Source organism: Phallusia mammillata, chromosome 3, assembly GCF_965637545.1.
Source record: "Phallusia mammillata chromosome 3, kaPhaMamm4.hap1.1, whole genome shotgun sequence".
NCBI classification, from domain to species: Eukaryota; Metazoa; Chordata; class Ascidiacea; order Phlebobranchia; family Ascidiidae; genus Phallusia; species Phallusia mammillata.
Genome location: NC_137254.1, coordinates 8,409,713 through 8,431,223, shown reverse-complemented (window position 1 = coordinate 8,431,223; position 21,511 = coordinate 8,409,713). Strand labels below are relative to the sequence as shown.

At 37.5% G+C, this 21,511-nt stretch overlaps 4 protein-coding genes and 1 pseudogene across 4 annotated transcripts; 2 read left to right on the top strand and 3 right to left on the bottom strand.

Moving 5' to 3' along the window:
- Positions 1 to 1,520: 1,520 nt before the first annotated feature.
- Positions 1,521 to 11,556, top strand: LOC145217586 (scavenger receptor cysteine-rich domain-containing protein DMBT1-like). Its single transcript, XM_080084866.1, has 12 exons — positions 1,521 to 1,619; positions 1,731 to 1,906; positions 2,162 to 2,312; positions 2,963 to 3,008; positions 3,119 to 3,284; positions 3,437 to 3,594; positions 4,099 to 4,270; positions 4,480 to 4,550; positions 4,647 to 4,836; positions 5,064 to 5,172; positions 5,715 to 5,839; positions 11,311 to 11,556. Exons 1-12 carry the CDS (start codon positions 1,556 to 1,558, stop codon positions 11,371 to 11,373), a joined length of 1,491 nt encoding a protein of 496 aa, XP_079940992.1. The 5' UTR covers positions 1,521 to 1,555; the 3' UTR covers positions 11,374 to 11,556.
- Positions 9,200 to 10,606, bottom strand: LOC145217588 (uncharacterized; annotated as a pseudogene).
- A 2,465-nt stretch (positions 11,557 to 14,021) lies between the features above and the next one.
- On the bottom strand, positions 14,022 to 15,253 carry LOC145219433 (uncharacterized). Its single transcript, XM_080086800.1, has 4 exons — positions 15,237 to 15,253; positions 14,666 to 14,855; positions 14,403 to 14,511; positions 14,022 to 14,248 (listed from the first exon to the last, which is right to left on the bottom strand). Exons 1-4 carry the CDS (start codon positions 15,251 to 15,253, stop codon positions 14,022 to 14,024), a joined length of 543 nt encoding a protein of 180 aa, XP_079942926.1.
- Positions 15,254 to 17,762: 2,509 nt separating this feature from the next.
- Positions 17,763 to 19,135, bottom strand: LOC145220610 (bone morphogenetic protein 1 homolog). The gene is made up of 3 exons (XM_080087806.1): positions 18,980 to 19,135; positions 18,452 to 18,602; positions 17,763 to 18,001 (listed from the first exon to the last, which is right to left on the bottom strand). The coding sequence occupies exons 1-3, from the start codon at positions 19,028 to 19,030 to the stop codon at positions 17,817 to 17,819; spliced, it is 387 nt and encodes a 128-aa protein (XP_079943932.1). The 5' UTR covers positions 19,031 to 19,135; the 3' UTR covers positions 17,763 to 17,816.
- A 674-nt stretch (positions 19,136 to 19,809) lies between these two features.
- On the top strand, positions 19,810 to 21,505 carry LOC145219432 (uncharacterized). The gene is made up of 2 exons (XM_080086799.1): positions 19,810 to 19,824; positions 20,267 to 21,505. The coding sequence occupies exons 1-2, from the start codon at positions 19,810 to 19,812 to the stop codon at positions 21,503 to 21,505; spliced, it is 1,254 nt and encodes a 417-aa protein (XP_079942925.1).
- Positions 21,506 to 21,511: the final 6 nt, after the last annotated feature.

Below are 21,511 nucleotides of genomic sequence, written 5' to 3'. Positions count from 1 at the left end.
TTTTGCGCTTTCACTAACGTTTTAACGTTGCTCAGATATTTTCGACTTAGTGATTGTTTTTAGTGCGATTGTGTCGCAATGTTCACCAAGCGAATTAAACTCAACTGAAATGCAGCAAAAACTTATTTTTTTACTAAATTTATGTATGGCAATTGTTTCATCAGTACAAGATTGACGATACTCATGTTGGAATATTCAATGCGGAGTCACTTGACACTACGTTCGAGCCACCAATCTTACCGTTATGTTTGTCAGTGACTTTGACTCCAGTGCAATTGGGTTTAATGTCACAATGTTTGTAAGAGAAAGTAAGTAGAAATTGTTTTTAAGCACTTTTTATTGTCCTTATTTCTAAGAAATGTCCTTTTTTGACTTTCTTATTTTGTAATATTTTCAATAATTACAACTCAAATCCCTGTTACAAGTAAAAGTAAACCTATAGACCTGAGCTGTCGTGAGATGCAAAAAGTATTTTTTACGAACGAGGAATAGCTGGAACAGATTGTTTCTAGCAAAAAAATATGGCATGTGATATGTCATGACTCGTATAAATGCAATGATTTGTTCAAAAGGTAAAAAAATCGGTTGTCCTTATTTTGGGGTCCATTTTGATGGCAACCCTGCTATAATTTTTATCCGCACTTACCTTTAAAAGTTTGGAGACGCTCACAAACGTTAAAGTTGTGTAAGCTGCAGATATTGTATATCTTATTAAACTTTCTGGCCACTAAACAAAGCTTTTCGCGCGAAGAACAAAAGACACAACAATAGAAGAAATAAAAACTAAGCTAGGGGTTTGTGACAGACATTATCACGTATGAAATACGTTTCACTCTTCGCGATTTTTGGATATGCTTGGGCTCTGGGCGTACAATCGCTAAGAGAACTTCTTGATATTAGCTGCATCGGCCACTAAGAACAGATTCTAGTCCGCGATCAGGCCTTGTGCTGGCTTGCCTATCTTCTATATTCCTGGAGTGGTCCCAATAGAAATGAGTGCCATATTCTAAATACATTAGCTTATCAATATCTTTGGACAAAACATTTTTTTACGCTGCTTTTTACTTCTAAGGTTACAAATTTTAACTGACAAAGCAGAGTTGTAAGTCGACTTGACCAAAGAAAGACATTTTACCGAAATTGAGACATTTGTTAAACATCTTTTGTCGTTGCAGTCGATGTATGCGATGTGGATGATATAAATGCTGATGAGTTAAATGTACTTATCCCTGGTTCATGCGATCACTTTAGCCGACAATTTACTACCAGTCAGGGTTCACCCAGAATGGTTGCTCATTTTCCAACAGGCGAGCTGGCTGCTAACAACTTTTGTGAGGTAATTTTTTTATCCGATTGTGATATTTTGATTGTCTGAGACTTTCACAAAACGACTCGACTCGACTCGACTCGACTCGACTCGACTCGACTCGACTCGACTCAGATATTTATTTTAAACCCAGATCTACGAGGGAAGCGACGACTCAGGTGTATTAGCTGGCACTTTACTGGGCGGGGGGGGGGGGGGGTGTCTTTTCCTGTTGTCATCGAAGGCCCAATGGCCTATGTTAATTGTATGACGGATCTCACCACGGCAGACGTACATTTAAGCATATTTCCCGGTAAGTTTATTTGTCGGTCTGTTGAAACACTAAAGGATCCATGTTTAATTTGGTTGATGTAATTCAAGAGTTTTAAGGTTTGTTTGGTTAAAAACTTATTTTGCATTGTAGCTATGGAGTGCGGGGAAAATGTAACAGGACCGATGTACAATTTACAATCTCCTAATTTTCCGAGCTCCTATCCTGCCTGGTCTGGATGTGTTTGGAGATTTGATTTGCAGATCATAAGGCCGTTGGTTTTTCAATTTTCAAATTTTGTCACAGAAAGCGGCGTCGATTATCTTTACGTAAGACCGCTGTTATATTTTTAATCGCACTTTTTGCTAACATTTGTCAAAACGATATTTTTTAACAAAACAAATTCAGCAGTTAAAGGGTTTTCCAACATGACGAAATGCTTTCGGAAAAATCAGTAATCAAACTAAGTAGTGGCAAAAAGCAAACAAAAGCAGTAACGTTACATTTGAAACTATACATCTGTTAACCAAACAGTCGTTCAACGCTCCAACATTTTGTATGTGTTTGTCTTATATGTTATTCAGTTCAAGGACGAAAACGAATATGCCTCACGAATTTCCGGGTCTGTTCCATCACCATTTCCATACGGATTTAATGCAACGATTCTCACAGTTATGTTCGTCAGCAAATTCGAGACCCAGGAAATGGGCTTTAATGCGACAGTAGATCTGCAAGGTGGGTAGAAATTGTTCTACATAGCGTAGAGCAGGGGCCACTAAACTACGGCCCACGGATCCGGACCTCGCGGTCACTTCATCCGGCCCGCGACCACATGCTTTGGTGCCAAGTTGTATTGATAACTTTGCACATTTAAAAATTATCTTAACGGAAGTTTTCCTATCGTGGAACGTACACTCAATATTACCTAGATCCATATGACTACAACAGCCAGGATTCCTAAGCCAGTTTGTTACGTCACAGACATGACTACAAGTGTTAATTATGCGCGAACAATTGCCTTCTTCTGTTAATTGTGACGTAATATACAAGCATTGATCATAAGGTGAGATTTAATACGATTTAACAGTCGCATCACCAGATTTTAAATGGGATTGAAGAAAGACCATATATTGACGCCCCAAGAAAAATCGCCTCGCAGGCTAAGTTTGGAACAGCGGCGCTCGTGCATGTAAACTATGCACCGCGCGAATCATTATTAAACTTATCCGACCGGCAATAAAAAGACTTTGGTGACCCCTAGCGTAGAGTAACGCAACGAAAAATCATAAATATAAAAAAGGAAATGTTGATTGATCAAACTACATAATGGTAATTCTTCATTTTAAAACCAAACGAAGAATTTATTTTGATTTTCTTTCTTTCAGTGATGCCACCACCGTTGAAGTGCAAGGAACAAAATTTGATAATCAGGTGATTTTAATATCCCGTTTTCAAAATCTGTGAAGCTGTCTTTCCTGCGTAATGCGACTAAGCGTGAGCTATTTTTTGATCCGCTGCTACGAACAACCTCACTTTTGCAGAGTAACAGCCTATGATCAGATGATATTAGACTATGAACTCGGCGACACACTTTACATCGCATTGGACAGGGAACCCCCCCTTTCTCATCTCAATGACAACTGCAAGGTCACTGGGTCAAATCCGGAATTCCTGTTCGACATTGACCAATGCGAAGGCCTCTATAATGTAACCTATGGTGTTTCTTTTAATATATTTGATGTCAAAACAATTCAAACTTAAAATACTCTTATTTTGAACTTTATTGATGGATTTGCATCTTTTGTTGTTAAAAACAAACACGATTAAAAAAGATTTTTTTTCTAAATTTTGACAATTAGAATAAAAACGGCAACATATCGGTGTCGTTCCTGATCTGGAGATACCTAGCTCCATCCACTGCTGTGATCCAACGCGACGTTCAAAACAAGCTCAATGTGACTTGTGTATTTGAAGCCGATCAATTTCTCTCATCATCCAACGTTCAACTACAGATAGGGTGAGTGGTAGCAAATACACATAATGAACATAATGTTTGCCATACATGTCACAATACACAAGACATACAGGGCACATAACATATGGCATCTGCCATGAAACATAACATATGGCACCTGCCACAGATCATAACATATGGCACCTAAAAAATAACATATGGCACCTGCCACAGATCACACGACACACAGAGCACACATAACACAATACGTCTGCCATTGTCAATATAAAATGCATAACATTTATTCTTCAAGTAATGAACAGAAAACTACATATTTCAACCTAAGCAAATCCCAAACACAAATGATTCGCTGCAGTGGACAAGGATGGCATTATTTGCGCCCTTCCGAAATATTCTGTTAAAAGTTGGATAATTCCTTTATAACAGTTTTTAGTAGTGTAATTTTATGTATATACTCACCACTAAAATGACTGTGATAACACCAGAAAAGTTTAAGTTTACTTTAAATAAGCTTTCATGCTGTGGTAAAATATGTCAAATTTACAGTACGGTTGAAATTTCGGCTGAGAATACAGGAAACTTTGACGTCGCTTTAAATCTGTTCACCAACGAACATTTCAACGAGAGCTTGCCCGGGGAAGTCACTGTGCCTAACTACATTTTTGCTGAAGTTAAACTTGATGAGGTTTCTGCAAGCAACGATGACTTTATTGTCCAGGTGAATTGAAAACAAATAAATGCTTTTGGCGCAGACTATCTTTGCAAAAAAAGTAAAAAAAAAAAACGTACTAAAGTATTAGAACATGGTAAAGCTCCTAATTCTATTTTCTAAAACCCGTTTTCTAACTGTAATTTCGACTCGTTAATTTAGTTACTTTGAAGTTGAAATGCTTTTATTTTGATTGTTATCAAAGTTATTGTGCACAGCTTGAAGAATGTTGGGCGACACGCGTTGAAAACTCCAGTGGTTTGCCGAGTTACCAGATTGTACAAAGCGGGTAAGCATTGCTACAATGGGTCTATTGTTCTGATTTTTTAAGTGTTAAGTTACATTCTGTATTGCGCTGTGGGTAACGTTGTGTCGAAATTGTTAGGTGCGCTGCGCCACCCAGTGGAAACGAGGATGCCGACGCGAAGATATTGATGCGAAATTACGAAACCAACTTTGCAACTTTCAAGCTGATGAGCTTTGTGTGGACAAACTTCACCGACGCAGAACAATTTATCTACATCCACTGCGACGTGACCATCTGTCAAAACTCAACTGGACAATGCCCTGGACAAGTCAGTTGAGTTGAGCATATTTCTGTTTGAAACTCTGTAACAATTATATAGTTTATCAATTTCTGTTTGTCGAGACTGTACGAAAAAGTCTGGAGTTTACCTAAATAAAATAACAGTTCTGAATTTTTCACACAAAGTCGATAGTTAAGCAGAAAGTCAATGTGTTGTAGTTTACATAAGGTCAAATAAATACTGAGCCTCTTGAAAGCCATCTGAGTTATTTACAGACATGTGGAGGTGTGGGACGACGATCCGTTGACAACAATAAACGCAACCAACGACTTTCTGCAGGACCAGTGCACATCTTACAAACTATCAAGTATTTGCCTGTGCAAGGTAACAAGGCAATAAATTAAATGCTTTATCGCTCATCTGGTGATTCTATGTAGGGAAGGCTATTTCGAAACCTTTGTGCAGTGGAATATAGCTCCACATAAAGTGCCGTAAAAGTCTCTCAGTGAATTTTCTGCTGTTGTAATATCATCTCCATAATCACTGCGGTTACTTGAAAAGTAGACCGTTATTTTATGACTCTAAAACCAGTTCCCTGCTTTCAGTTCCCGCTGTGGTATTTAGATGCAAACGCGTCATTGTCTAAAACTCCATGAATGACTGTCTATTGCATGCAGATGCATTCTTGGCTTCAAACCCTGTCAAGTTTACTCTTGTCCATGTTCAGCACTTTTTTTCTTACCCCTTATTTGATGTGATCTCTCAACATATTTGATTTGACACAACACCTCTTGCTAGTCTGGCGTACTGTGATCTATGATTAGCCTTAATTTTGGCCACAGAGGTCGTTTAAAGACTGGTGCATATCGTGGATACGCTCTCTCATATATCTTTACATCTTCGTTAAACATTTAATTTTCTCGCAGACACTGCAGAAGACAGAGATGAAGTAACTGACAACATCTTCCAACTTGTGATGTTTGTTCTTCTGGCTGCTGTAATTATCGGTGCCGGGTACTTCGTATGGGTAAAATTGGCCCAAGATCCAAAGGTGAAACAAATTCGTCTGTAGATGAGTTGTCATGTATTTTAAAAATCGTATTGTGTACCTTTGTCAAAAATGCTTAACACGTGTGTATGAAATCTTAAAGAAAATGACTTTGCAGCATTTGTTTGCAATTTGAAATTTGATGGTTTAAAAAAATGCTAAATATGAAATTTTTAAATGGGTAAATTGTTTAACACGTTTTCGACAATGAATGCTTTAATTAATTGCCGTGTGCTAAGAAAATTACTTTGTCGAAGTATTTCATTGTGTCTGTAATTATAATGCTATATAGTCAAGTTTAATTCACTTTGAGTCTGATGATTATGTTTGGAGTATTTGGGCAATTAGAAAAGATTTAATTGGATTTTGATTCAACTATCTTTCTATCATGGTGTAAAATTATATTCTCTTTCTCTGAATGTTAAGCGGTCAGGAAATTAAGCCTGAACCCAAAAGCAAAATTCCGAAACTCGGCCCAATATTCGATTTAAGTACAGCCTGGATTAGGCAAGAATAGTTTACCAAAAAAACATTAAGACATAAATGTGTCTAATTCAAAGTTCAGACCAAGTCTAGCCTGCTTTATTTTCACTTAGGTCTGTTCTGACCCAGTGGGTAGACAATAAAAACACTGCCGTATATCTGACTCTAATAAACAAACAAACTATCACTGTCGAAACAAACCTAAAAAGACGCAAACTGATTTAACGTTCCCACATTATATTTCAATAAACCATGCCACGAGAGCGCCAATTGCGGCTAAACACGCAACACAAAAGTCACCGCGCACGAATCAACTGTGAGACATCAATTCTAATGCGTACTCTAGTCACTCTTGGTAACTTAAGGTAACTCTAGGTAACTTTAGATAACTGATTTTAAGTCTAAAATACGTCTATATTTATAGCGTTCAGGTCATATCTCGTTATCACCGGCATAGTCGTAAAACGTACGCCCGAGAAGATTAACTGTGTTCTAAACCGTAATTATACTTTAAATCGCTTATAGAATTGTCAAGTGTAACATGGCTGGAAGCAGTTTAAGACATTGCTTCACGTTAACACGTAAGGGGACGATAAAACGATAGCCTTAAGCAGTAATTGACCGATGCAGTAATAAGTAAAACAGGTTTAAATAGGTTTAACAGCCGGTCAAGCTTTTGTGTAGAAAAAGGCGAGTTATGAACGGGGTTGACCGTAATGATATGACACGACAATTACACGAATTAAAATGTTTTGAATTAAAAAGTCCAAAGTCCGATACATCACTCTCCGTCCCGTGAAATGTTTTCCGGAAGAGATTCTCCTGGATGATGTTTTCCGAATTAGTTTGTTGTCCGTTTATTGTTTCCGATTTGACGCTTCGTGCTCCAAAGTCAAATGTTGATTGTGCCGAAATTTTTTGTCCATTCTTCGTTTGCTTGATGGTTGGATATCACGCTGTGTGGTAATAGATTGTTTGTATTTTTTGGTGAACTCCAGTTGACGAAGTCTTTTGTATTTTCGAACGTCATCATGTGGAGATCGAATGGAGTTGTGATAGAATGTTGCTTGATGCGATTCGAACAGTTGATCCGGTGATTCGAACAGTTGAATTCGCACGTTGATTTTTTAAACATCTGTAATCTAAACTCAACATTTCGCGCGGCAAAATACTCACACCAATGATTATATAAGGGTATTTTAGGGCTATAATTTTGATTAAGTATATATATACAATACGATTGAAAAAAGGCGCAAATTCTAAGTACTATGTAGGTTCGTGATACAAATAAAAATAGTTTTGACATTTGACAAGTGTTTCTGTTTCGAATTCTTGTAAGAAATTAAACGAGCTGCCGTACTTTTCAGAGTTTTTGCTAAGCTTTTTTACGGTTTGACGCGTAGCTGTGCTGGCGACTTGATTTTACATGTGAAATGTGGCTGTACAGCCTCCCACTTGTAAGGGTTTTGCAGTGCTTTAGCAATCTGCGGTTGTGAGTTGTTGAGTCGCATTTTGAGGTATTACTCTCGCCATTTCGACCGACAGGCCAATCTATGACAGATTATTATATTTTCGCGCTGCCGTCGAGGCAAGGTAAGGATTTTTAGGCAATCAATCTCGTTTGAGTTGCAATTGCTTTTTAGGCGGCATTTGGCCTAGCGACTGAGCAGCAATGCTGCTTTGAGCTGTGCTCATTGAATTATAAAGTTCAATATGAACCAGTGGCTTGGCGTTCGATGAACGCGTGCGCGCGGCGGCGCTATAGTGTCAAGGCCATTTGCATTTGCTTTAACATCTTTCCGCTTTATTACTGTAGCATTCTCCTGCATTTTTCCTTGGCACGTTTAATTGATTAAACACAATTTCATATTTATCGTTTTGGTTTCACATATAGTCATGTCAAATCTAAAATTATTTTTATACAGGGTCAACCTACTAGGTACTTAGAACGAATGTTATGATCGTTTTCGTTTCAATATCAAGGTAGTTGTTAGAAAGGCCAATTTACGAGGTTCTTAGAATGCTTATAGCTGTATTGGCGTGAGCAAGGCCGATGATGATTAAAGTACTTACTGTGCTTGACAATTCGTCGTCAGTATCGATAGAAATCGTTCGAACCTCATGTAGCATTGATCTTTCTGTAAAACTACACTCAAAAAAACAAAACATTAAATCTGCAACTTTGCGACGCTAACTATTTAGAGCAAACAAACTATCATGTGAGAGTATTGGTAATAAACCAAACAAGAACATGCTTATCTATGAATGATACCGGTCTGCAAACTTTCTATGCCTTAATGACAAACTTTCGCTTTTATGTCTATAGCGAGAAGCAGTCAATCCCTATTAGCAAGGACTTAGAGACTATTGGGTCAGACAAGTATGTAGAAGTAGAAAAAATAAAATAATTGCTGCCTTAGGCGCATGCGGCCCCAATTACCGCAACCACGTACGAGAGAGAAGAGGATTTCTAATTAAGTAGACAAGTAGATTATTATTAGACCGTATCAAGCATAAAGGTGACATTTCTTAGTAAAAATTATAGTCAAAACATGGTACAGTTGTTGTCATTTAGGATTAGCAATCGCAAGGTAGAGATTAAAAACACAGGGAGTAGGCAATTTCGTAGTAAGGTAATCAAATTTGTCCGTAAACAATAGTCAATCAATAATTATACTTCCCTGCTATCCGATTCTTAGATCGCCTGCGGATCTAAACAATCCGGCGTTTCGTCTGACGAGTTGTTGGAATCGGCACGCGTCGACAATGACACTTTTATTGCCGGAGACAATTGTGTCCTTTTCAGCCACCTTAAACGCTTAAAAGTTCGTTGGTTCGCTAATCAATGCGATTTGATCAGCGTTTTTGACCAATGCATCAATGGACAAACCGTAATCAGGCGCCCAAAACGAGTAGTTTAACGACTTTTCGGCGACCGGTACTGGATCTTGGTTATCGCCCTGAGGAACCAAATTATCAACAGAGACACTAGGGCGCTTACTTTCCAACGTAACATTTGGAAGCGACTCATTTACCTTAGCAACAGGGTTAACGCCAAAAGCCTTTATGAGAGCCTGTTTTAAATCGTCATACGAAAGACAACCACCAACAGCACCTAAAATGACGTGGCTGACCTTTTGCGCTTGTGCCTGGTTCAACACAGAGACAATTAAACAGAATTTCTCAGCTTCGGACGTTACCTGGTGGCTTTGGAAAATGTTTTCCACCGTTGTAAACCAAAATTTTACCGTATCCGTCCACATGGGAGGTAAATTAAGTTCATCAATCCCAACAGGCGCAGAATTAATTTGATAGCGAGGCGTAAAATACTGTGCATTACACGGTGCCTGGCTACGTGTCAAAAACGGCGATGCTACCTGGTGTCTATCTGAAAACTTTACAGAATAATTTGAGCGGAGCTCAGTCTCAGAGTAATACAATACCGTTGGTGCAGTCCATGCAGACTGGACAGGCGTATTATAACAATGCGTCGCGGCGCTTACAGAAACGGGAACGAAACTAGCAATTGTCTGCATCATTAATTTAGGCGTTCTTAACAGCGATTTTATCAGAAGATTAAATGCGCGACAATCAATTTCATCACGGCAGAGGGCGTCACCAAATTTGTGCTGACCCAGTGGGTAGACAATAAAAACACTGCCGTATATCTGACTCTAATAAACAAACAAACTATCACTGTCGAAACAAACCTAAAAAGACGCAAACTGATTTAACGTTCCCACATTATATTTCAATAAACCATGCCACGAGAGCGCCAATTGCGGCTAAACACGCAACACAAAAGTCACCGCGCACGAATCAACTGTGAGACATCAATTCTAATGCGTACTCTAGTCACTCTTGGTAACTTAAGGTAACTCTAGGTAACTTTAGATAACTGATTTTAAGTCTAAAATACGTCTATATTTATAGCGTTCAGGTCATATCTCGTTATCACCGGCATAGTCGTAAAACGTACGCCCGAGAAGATTAACTGTGTTCTAAACCGTAATTATACTTTAAATCGCTTATAGAATTGTCAAGTGTAACATGGCTGGAAGCAGTTTAAGACATTGCTTCACGTTAACACGTAAGGGGACGATAAAACGATAGCCTTAAGCAGTAATTGACCGATGCAGTAATAAGTAAAACAGGTTTAAATAGGTTTAACAGCCGGTCAAGCTTTTGTGTAGAAAAAGGCGAGTTATGAACGGGGTTGACCGTAATGATATGACACGACAATTACACGAATTAAAATGTTTTGAATTAAAAAGTCCAAAGTCCGATACAGGTCCAAACTAAAACCCGGGTCAAAACGAACTCGACCCTACTTACAACTTTTCAAAAAAATGTACAGAATCAAACAAAAAATATCAGAAAATGAAGTTAAACTCTTATGGCAACAATGAAGATTAGATCCATTTTCTTTAACCAGTGGAAAATTATTTTGATTAGATTTACCAACATAGGCAAATCAGATTCAGTCGAAGTTTCAAATTCAATATAAATTGCGTCAAGCTGAAACACTTTTGTAAGAAAGGAATTTCCCGCAAACAATAGAATGTAAAAAGAAAGATTCTTGCTTGAAATCAATTAAATATTTAGAGTGTTTTATAAAAAAAAAACAGTTACAAGCAATAAATCGTTTCTTGAAATCAACAAAAATAAATTTTTCTTCTTATAAAAACAGGAATTAGTTTCTGTAAAAGCAAACCTGTAGTTGATTGTCAAAATAAAGTGGTATAAAGTAAAATATGTAGAAATATCTTATATCTTTGAAAATTAAACACCTGAAAAGCACAGAGGCAAACTACAAAAAATGCTTACCACTTTCAGCTTACCCCTTGTATCATTGATCTCCTTACCGATATAACTTTTGTTGCTGGTCTGGCGTACTGTGATGTATTTTTGTTGTTATGATTTTAGTCAAAAATAACATTTGCAGGCCGATTCTAGTTGTAAACATGCTCTCTTATATCTCTTTATTTCAGAATTTACATGTGGGAAAAAATTGGAGCAATTTCTATGTGGGAAAAATTTGTCCAGAACCCTAAAGCTAAAGCAATGCGTCTGCAGATAACATAACAAAGATATGAAACTTTATCTTGTGCATTCCATTTAAATACGTGTAAAGCGTAACTGTTGGTTTTAATAGTTTCTCACTTTGTAGTATTTTCGATCTAAAACAGATCTTCAGAAAAATATTTAGTTGTTTTGCTATTGTCTGAAAATTACTTTATCGAAATATTTCGTTGTGTCTGTAATTTTAATGCAATATAATCAAGTTGAGTTAATATATTGTAACAGTTGAGAGTATATCTATATTTCGAAGGTTACACATGCTGCAAAAGTGGTGACTTCCTGCCCAAGTCTTGTTTTGTTTCTGATTTTGACAGTTTGATTCGCAATATGACAGGTTTTTGAGCAAAAAGCAATTTTCCGACAGCCAACTAATTTGAATGATTTCAATGAAGTAATTGGTAAAATACCAAGCAAAAATCCTTTTGGGATAACCGTAATTAGTTAATTATTTTTAACGTTTAAGAAATGTATAAATGAATTCACAAACATAAATAAAACGAGGACAGTGTTTTTATGTGAAACCTAGATTGCAGCAAACTTAAAGAAACTAATAGTTTTGCTTTTTGTGTGCTTAGAAAAGCCGAAATTATCACAAAACACAAACTTGAGCTCTAAACACGTATCTGCACGTTTTAGGCTTGCTTGTGTTAAAAAAAGTTGTACACAATCTCTTTTTTATCAAGCTTGACAAGTTATGATCTGTAAAATAAAAACTGGTCCCACAGAAAAAGTTTCTTTTTTTTTCACGGGGTTCGAACCCAGGACACTCCCGGGGACGAATCCCGATCAAGGTTTTTTTTTATGTCTGTATGTGGGTCAGGCCCGCCAGACCATTCGGCCAATCATCCTTCCTCTTTAGCGTGCACGCTCTCGCAACACCTAGCGATCGCGTTATTTTAGGTAATTTTCGCTGATTTGAGGTATAAATAGGAAGAGGCACATTTAATGTACTACTGTAGATGGTAATTTACCTAATAAAAAAGTCCAAATAAATGAGTGCAAAATCTTGTGCACCAAAACACGTGGTACAAATTTTAGATTTTTGGATCTTACTTGCAGATCGATGCAAAACAAAACATCGCTTTGCGTATAACAGCCAAAGTACATGTCGTTTTAGTTTCGCAATAAGTCCTGTAAACGAAATGACGATAGCATTTCCCTTGCGAGCGATAGCATTTAACTGGTTCTAATAGTTTCTACGAAAAGATTTTAAATCAACGTAACTAAAACTGCTTTTGGCAAATGTCGGTGTGTGTATATATATATTGTTTGCTTTGTTGTAAGTATAAACAGTTGCAAAATATTGTCTTATACTGCTACCTAAAATCCAATAGGAACAAACTGCTGTAAACTTTAAAATATTTTCTCTGCATCGTATTTTTGTGATTTGAGTACATACAGGTGGTTAGAGTTTTAAATTTAACATTCTAATTCAGTTTAATTTTCCAAACAAACTCGAGTGCCGTTAGTTGGTTACAGCAGCTGCACTAATGTAACTTTGTAAATCGAAACAGTGTACACTGTCTGCTGCTTGCTTCAAAAGAAAACAAAAAACTGCCTAGTCAAGGTTGTTCCAACTTACAGATTCTGATAGTCCTTTCCCAAATGCTAACACACAAAAAAGTAAGATAAGCCTTTTTTATTTTTTATTTTGCTTTACAAAGGTAAACTCAGCATCGACCTTGCATCCTTTCAGGCACACACTGTTTCAAAAATACTTGTTTTGCTGCGTTTTTGCCACAGACAGAAACGAATCATAATGTTTTCGGTTTCATTATGTTTTTGGTTGTAACGCTCGCACCAGCAAATTTTATGCACGAAATGTGAAAAAAAGATTGCAAAGAACGGTTTCGATGTATAAGGCATTTGTTAAGAGGTATTTTTTCATCACATTTGCTTTAAACGTACTACTGCGAATAGGAATAACTGGTCTGGTTTCGAATAATGCTTATGCGTTACACCATATGACTGCCCCATGCTGACAAACACACTGGCTATGCTATAATATATAATTCACTGTCTTTGTGACGAAAACTAGTCAGCTATATAAAACAACATGTACGGTCAGCAAGGTGGTATAATTAGGCGAAATTGGGTTAACCGAGCGTTTTCTATATTCTTGTTAATTGTAGGCAACGCTGGGTAAAACACAAGTCGTTCGTATTCAAAACAACGCAAGTGTACATTCCAGAGTTGCAAACGGGCCTTAAACTGGAGCTTGAACCCGGCCCGAGGCCAAAAGCACAAGTACAAACCCCGGCCCAAACTCTGATCGTTTTTGAGAAGCCCGTTTGGGCCTAAAAGTTTGATTGACAGGTCAATACGTTAAGCACCAGGAAAGACCTAGACAACAAACACAATACACAATTGGTCAATTGGAACAAGGCGCTTTTGGGTTGATTGACATTACTTCAGGTCCAGCAACTAGCTACTTAGCTTGTTAAATTTGTTCAAAAAAAATACCGAACACTTAAGTGCAATTAATTAAAGTATTCATTGTAAAAAACGTAGAACGATTTGCTTAATTAATTTTTCAAACATCAACTTTCAATTTTTAAACAAGTGTTGCAATTTTTTTCTGTAAGAAGCTAAAAAAATTTCAATATGAAGTTAATACAAACTAGCAATGAGAAGTGTTAAGCGTAATCGAAATAGATACACAATACATTGTTGAGCTGTAGTGAAATCTTATGTACGGACGAATTTGTTTCGCCATTGGATCTGGGGCAATTTTGCCCCATACAAGGTAACCAGCTCCGATAATTACAGCAGTCAGAAGAACATACATCACAAATGGGAAGATGTTGTCAGCTGCTTCATTTACTTCATCTCTGTCTCCTGCAGTGTCTGCAAGAAAATAGGGAGTTTAGCTCAGATATAAAGATATATAAAAGAGCATAGCACATAGGCTATATTATAATTATTGACTATTTAATTAACACAGATATCGGAAATATATAGCACTATTAAATAGAATAACAAGAAAAATGGAAGTTTTTACCTTGCACAAGCAAATACTTGGTAGTTTTTACGATACAAACTGGTCCTGCAGAAAGTCGTTGGTTGCGTCCATTGTTGTCAACAGATCGTCGTCCTACACCTCCACATGTCTGTAAGCTTTATATACATATGTTTTTGGTTTTGATTAGATAATCTTAGAGCAAATATTGTATTTTAACCTCAATATATCAGCTCATTTCACTAAAAAATAAATATTTGTTTGTAGCAAATCAAGACTTTGATACTTTGTCAAACTCAACTCACCTGTCCAGGGCATTGTCCAGTTGAGTTTTGACAGACGGTCACGTCGCAGTGGATGTAGATAAATTGTTCTGCATCGGTAAAGTTTGTCCACACAAAGCTCATCAGCTTGAACGTTGCAAAGTTGGTTTCGTAATTTCGGATCAAAATCTTCGCGTCGGTAGCCTCACTTCCACTGGGTGGCGCAACGCACCTAATAATTTTGACAAACGTTACAGCTAGAGCACCCACTGCTACTCCGATATAAGCAAAGCTTACCCGCTTTATACAACCAGGTAGTTCGGCAAACCACTGGAGTTTTCAACGCGGGTTGTCCAACATTCTTCCAGCTGTGCAGATTTATTTTGATTAAATTCAAGTAGTAATAATTAGAAGCTATAACGTAACCTAATACTGCATTGAATTTAAAATTGCATTGAGAATTTGTCCAGCATAAATCCTAATTATCACTTCATTGAGGCACCACTTCGACATGTTTAAAATTAGAAAAAGGACTTGTACCATAAATTTCTACTTTTTTTGGAAATTTATATAAAAAAAATGTACCAAAAGCATGTTTTTGTATTCAACACACCTGGACAATGAAGTCATTGTTGCTTGCAGAGATTTCATTAAGTTGAACTTGAGCAAAAATGTAGTTGGGTACAGTGACTTCCCCGGGCAAGCTTTCGTTGAAATGTTTATTGGTGAAAATACTTAGAGAGACATCAAAGGATCCTGTATTCTCAGATGAAATTTCAACGGATCTGCAAAATGTTTACTTGTTAAATAAATAAACAGAAGATTTTCGGAGGACATTTTGAAACCACAAAAAGTAATTTAATATTGTAATTTTTAGCCTTTTAGTATCTGTTTGGTCAGCACTATTAATCAAACTAAATTTCCGCTCCAAAACAATTCAACTATTGAATCAACATTAAGTCATTGCATGAAACGTGTCATGTTTATGTTTCGCATATTGTGTGCTATGTGGCATAAGACATATAGCTAATGGTTCGGTCCCCTCGTGTTTCCTTGCCCGGCTTGAGGTTGGACGTTCAAAGACGAGACAAGTTGACCGGCTTCAAAAAGGCAAGTCACATTGAGCTTGTTTTGAACGTCGCGTTGGATCACGGCAGAGGTTGGAGCTAGGTATCTCCAGATCAGGAAAGACACCGACACCGTTCCGTTTTCATTGTGTAAAATATAGAAATTTGGAAGCAGTTTTGTATGTACGATTAGTTCAAAGCATTGTCAGCTGCAGACAATTCACATTGTTTCGACTGATAGTCTCATCAACGCAGCTCGTAACAATGCACTGATGGTATAGGCTAGTGTATAGCCACACTGCGGCACTTCAGTTTGTTAGGAACGGCAAGACGAAACAGTATGCACTGTTCGCAACTTACTTATCATGCAAATGTTTCTTGCATTTGTATTTAGCATTTTTTGCCTATAAACTTGACGCAACAATCATTTTCTCTGTAATTTAAATCAAGGCTACAATTTGAACAACGTAATATTTTGACAAATTTTTATTGTTACCTTATAGAGGCCTTCGCATTGGCCAAGGTCAAACACGAACGCCGGGTCGGAGGACATGACCTTTGCAGCTGTCATTGAGTTGAGAGAGGGGGAGTTTCTTAAGGGGGGGGGGGGGGGGGGGGGGGGGAGTTTTTTTAGGGGAGTTTCCCGGTTCAATGCAATGTAAAACGTGTCACCGAATTCGTAATCTAATGTGTTCTGCTGATCTTCTGTTATTCTGAAAAGAATGTGTTATTACTCTTTGCAGTTCAATTAAAGCCAACCGGCCAAATCTTATAAAATACATGTCGTCTATTCAAATTTTTTAAAAAGCTTCCTAGAAAAACAAATTTGAAAAAAAAATTCTTTTAGATCAACTGACTACAAACAAGAGAAGAAATAATGACTGAGGCAAAATGACGCTGCCTCTGAAACCGTGTGTGTGTCATGTCGTAAGATGAGTACACCGCTATTATATATTAAACCACTCTGTTACTCTAGCCATCGTCCATCAATTGTGCCTTCCACTATTTTGTGCTCTATGACGTTTCACGCAGCTGTTTCCGACTCAGTGACTATTTCGGTGCTATTGTGCCGCTATGTGCTGTTTTATACACCAATCGGAATAAACTTAACCCAAACAGGCGACGACAGTTACGTTGATGTGGTCACAAGGCATTTTAATTGTCTTATGCTACAAAACATCATTCTGTTGCTTGCATGAACGCCGTAAAAGCGTTATTTCATCTAACACTGTATCTCTGTTGTTGGGAACAAACTCACGTGATGACCCAAATCTTTTTCTCTGCATTCTACTGCTTGGGGCATTTCTACAAAAAAAAATAACACAGTAAAAGCTTGGCCATATTGTTGGATAAATTTTGGTTGCAACTTCCGTGGTTGTACCCCAAACCACTCAACAACCACGTAACCTTACTATGAAGCAGTTTAAAATGTCACATAATATATTGTGTTTTTTTGATACTGTTTAAGACTATTAAAGGCACTTTGAACAGGTATTTGATACGTTGTGATGCAATAAGTGTATTTGCCGCTAGCATAGCTAGTTGATGTTGCCACAGCTTTTAAACGTCTTGTTTAAGTCATTGTCTAATAATGTCCATTGTGCATGTCTTCATTATTCTATTCTGTACATCCTTACTTTTTGTAGGCCTTAACGTGTGGACCTGTCAATTACCCTTTTGGGTTGAAACGGACTACAAAAATCTAAAACTAAACTAAAAAAAGATTTGGGTTCGGACCGGGCTTCGGGCCAATTTAACGATACACAGATAAAGAAAACTCGATTCGCATTTGTTCTTGGGACAGCCATGTTATCCAAAGAAAACAAAATGAACTTTTACCTACCTGGCGCACTTACTGTCGCGCTAAATCCCATTTCATTGTTTTCGAAATTGCTGACGAACAAAACAGTGAGAGTTGTTGTATTCATTTGAAGTGAAAAACTTCCCTGATCCCCAAAGATTGAAATAGTAACATCATCGTACTTAAACTGAATAATGTTTCAGACAAAAATCAGTGTCACAAAATATTGGAGCGTCAAATAGTTATTGTGTAAAAAACATCCTTGGTTTCAAGTAAACCGTTTTGAAAAAGTCGATTCAAATAAAAGTAGTTACAAAAATAAGAACTATCTCACGAAGAGAACGTCGACGTGACTCTCGGTGTGAAAAGTCGAGAATTGAAAAACCAAAGAAGTTCTGGTATCGAGCTTAAAGTTCCAAACACAAGCTGACCACGGAGGATAATTACCCGGAAAGTTAGGAGACTGTAAATTGTACATAGGTCCTGTAACGTCTTCTCCGCACATCATGGCTGTGATGCAAAATCACATGTAAAGCTATCATGTATACATTAACATACTAAATCAGCGGGTCACCAAACATTCCATTGTACACAATCCCAGTGGTGAATTTTTTGAAAGACCAATCACAACCACTGCTGCCTTACACGTATGTTGCACATATAAGCTTTGTAGTATGGGATCGACAGATTGACCAGTTAAGTATGTTAAGTATACCAGTTAGGAAAAACATACATTCATTGCTGGAATCCGGCCTAAAGCGTGGATGCATACCAGCAATCACGATGCACGTCAGGGATAGGGGAGAAAAATCAAGCCTGCGGCGGGATTCGAACCCACGACAGACACCTTTTCGGGACTCGCACTCTACCAACTGAGCTACAGAGGGTCAGGGCTGGTCCCAGTTATGACTGCATGTTTGTCTTATCATACTTACAGATTCGACAATAAACGTTGCTCACCTGGATGGATTGTCAAGGAGATGGAGATAAAGGAAGCAAGAGTTACGCAGCTGACATAGGCGGATGGTCCGTTAATAAGAACAGGCAAAGGAGTAATACCACCAGGCAAGGTACCGGCTAATACTCCTGTGTCGTCAGTTCCCTCGTAAACCTTCATAGTAAGAAAATCGGCATTGGGATTTATCATAAGACTAGGTACGTTAGTCAAGATTCTTGAGTTAAAATACGATTGATGTTTGTTTCAAATTAACTAAGTTAATAATATCAACAGCAAAAAATTGAACATGAAAAAAAACAAACAAATAAAATCACAAAAAGAAAAAAAATGCCGTTTATACAAAAAGTAAACAAAAGTTTGTGAAAAAAAAGTGATTATTTTTTGTGGCTCAAATTAACAGTTTTCTTTTAAAGAGCTCGAGTTTTAAGTCGAGGGTTTAGGCCGGATTTAGAGGCTTGTACTTTTGATTTAGGACTTTTAAGCCCGCTTGCAACTTGATGAAAAAGGACACAATCGACGGAAAACGTTACCTCACAGATGTCGCCTCTAGTCAATCCTCCAGCCGGAAAATAAGCGACCATTCTCGAAGAGCCTTCAGTTGTAGTAAATTGTCGAATAAAGTTGTTACAAGAAACAGCAACAACTACATTCAACTCAGCTTCGTTCACAGAAGCAAAACCGCACTGAGAAACTATAACCACAAAAAATTTTAAACTAGTTTCCCAACCAGCCCTAATAGGTTCGGGTGGAAAAAACATTTTCGTCCATGAGGATGAGCCGAACGAAAATTCTTTTTTCGATAAACGCTTTCAACTGTACCAAATCTGGATTTCTGCCCTAATTTTATCTACAAATTAAACTATTTGCCAAATATTAACTTTTGTCCACGACTACACTATATATCAGGGGTGGGCAACCTGCGGCCCGCGGGCCGCATGCGGCCCTTCATTAAAACTTGTGCGGCCCTCAGTGACGCTTGGATTTCAAAAGTTCTGGCAAACGAGTCCAATTATTACATATTTTTTATTTTATTAATGCGCCTGGTGCTAGTTTTCTGCGATCTGGCAAAATGTGGCTAGAATTAAATACGAATTATTCGTGTAGTTAAGCATATTTGGTAAGAAACGAAGCAAAATCACTTTGTGTTATGCACATGTGCGGCCCGCGCTCCAATTTTGACATTTATAATTGGCCCTACGTTAACAAAGGTTGCCCACCCCTGCTATATATGTTGTTAGTTAAGCAATCTGATCAGTGTTGCCAGGTTGCGCTTTTGTTGCCGAATTGGGCTGCTTTGGACGTCGAGTTGCGGGCTTTTTTCATGAGTTGCGGGTTGCGCCTTTTTTGGGCGGGTTTGTGAATGGCATTTTCTGCAGTAAAACGAGTAATGATTGCATTGCTATTGTGACGTCAAAAACCTTGTAAGTTCAATTTTGACAAAAGAACTAATAAAACTGCCCAGAGCGTCGGGGATTTAACATCCAGCTAAGCAAAAGAATGCTTTTAGTCCACGGAATGCAACGTTCACTTCTCAAACAAAGAAATTTAATAAACGACTCCGTTGTTACCACGTAATAAGAATTGTCTCTTGGCAAAAATTGTTCTTTTATGTTGTAAAGATCATCTTACTTTGTTATTAATGCGAAACATGTTTGTTTCAAAAAGGGAGATTAAAAAAGTAAAAAAAACACAGCATGAAAAGGGGGTAAACAGAGTGTGTTCAATAAAGTGTTGCTGGAAACAGTTCAAATTCAATTTTAAAATGAACAAAAATTAAATCTGAAAAGGAGAAACCTGAATAATTATCACACAAATAGGTGAAAGTAGTACCTTCATTTTATATTAAAATTTCAAATACTTTCACTCATGAATGTTTTCATGTTGGTGTAAAATGCACCATTCCTTCATTGCGTTCTAACAAGGTTTTCACATTAGACAGATGGTCACACATAGAAGAGGCAGTTAATTATCTTTGTCATACAGAAGAAAGCCATAATAGCAAAGTCATATCAGATTACAGAAACTCAATTGCAGCTGCACAGATGGTTGGCAAGCCTGTATATTCGGCTGAGGCATTTGCAAGGGCCTTTGATTATTTTGCCTCATCCAGATCAACTTATGAAAGGTTTAGACAGGATCATAAGCTTCCCAGCACCAAAACAATAACAAGAATTACATCCCGAATTGGCAATACTGATGACTTGGTGTTCTTAAATGAAGTAAGCAAAAGTTTAGAAACCAAACAGAGAAATAGTATTATTATGATTGATGAAATTTATGTGAAAGCATCTCTGTCTTATCATGGTGGCACAGTTTTTGGAAAGGCAAAAAATAATACAGATCACTTAGCACGGACAATACTTGCAGTAATGGTTAAATGTATGTTTGGAGGGCCACAATTTTTAATTAAAATGATTCCTGTTTACCGGCTAACAGCAGAATTTCAGTATGAACAAATAACGTTGTTGATTGATCAGATGAAGAAGTGCACAATGAACGTCATTGCCATAGTATGTGATGGCAGCAGAGTCAACCAAGCTTTCTTCAAAAAGTTTGACACAGTTCCAGATAAACCATGGGTCACAAGAAATGACCAAATACATCTTTTATTTGACTATGTCCATTTATTGAAGTGCATTCGAAATAATTGGCTGTCTGAAAAGTGTGGAGAAATTAGGTTTAAAGATGATTCAGGGGATGATTGTGTTGCAAGGTGGTCTGATTTAAGGGATTTATTCAAGGCAGAAGAAGATTCATTACTTAAACTATCCAGGCTAAATTATATTGCAGTCTATCCAAGACCCATTGAGCGCCAAAATGTACTTACATGCTTGAGAGTGTTTTCAGAGGAAACCATAGTTGCTTTAGAAACACACACAGCAGTTGTAGACCACAACAACCATGCCACCTTAATGTTTTTAAAAATGTTTGTCAAGTTTTGGAAAACTGTTAATGTAAGACGACCAGGTACAGACATCAGATTTAGGGATCCGTTGAGAACTATTATCAGCTCATGTGATGATTACAAAATTGTGGCCCTCCAAACATACATTTAACCATTA

Coding starts and splice junctions, on each gene's coding strand:
- LOC145217586 (XM_080084866.1), top strand. CDS start 1,556: ATGGCCTATGTTAATTGTATGACGGATCTCACCACGGCAGACGTACAT. Junction 3,595..4,098: donor AACGTTCAACTACAGATAGG/GTGAGTGGTAGC, acceptor TCAAATTTACAG/TACGGTTGAAATTTCGGCTG. Junction 4,837..5,063: donor CTGGACAATGCCCTGGACAA/GTCAGTTGAGTT, acceptor AGTTATTTACAG/ACATGTGGAGGTGTGGGACG.
- LOC145219433 (XM_080086800.1), bottom strand. Junction 14,512..14,665: donor CTGGACAATGCCCTGGACAG/GTGAGTTGAGTT, acceptor TAAAGCTTACAG/ACATGTGGAGGTGTAGGACG. Junction 14,249..14,402: donor CAAGTATTTGCTTGTGCAAG/GTAAAAACTTCC, acceptor ATTTTCTTGCAG/ACACTGCAGGAGACAGAGAT.
- LOC145220610 (XM_080087806.1), bottom strand. CDS start 19,030: ATGGTCGCTTATTTTCCGGCTGGAGGATTGACTAGAGGCGACATCTGT. Junction 18,603..18,979: donor CTAGAGGCGACATCTGTGAG/GTAACGTTTTCC, acceptor CTTACTATGAAG/GTTTACGAGGGAACTGACGA. Junction 18,002..18,451: donor CTCCTTGACAATCCATCCAG/GTGAGCAACGTT, acceptor TTTGCATCACAG/CCATGATGTGCGGAGAAGAC.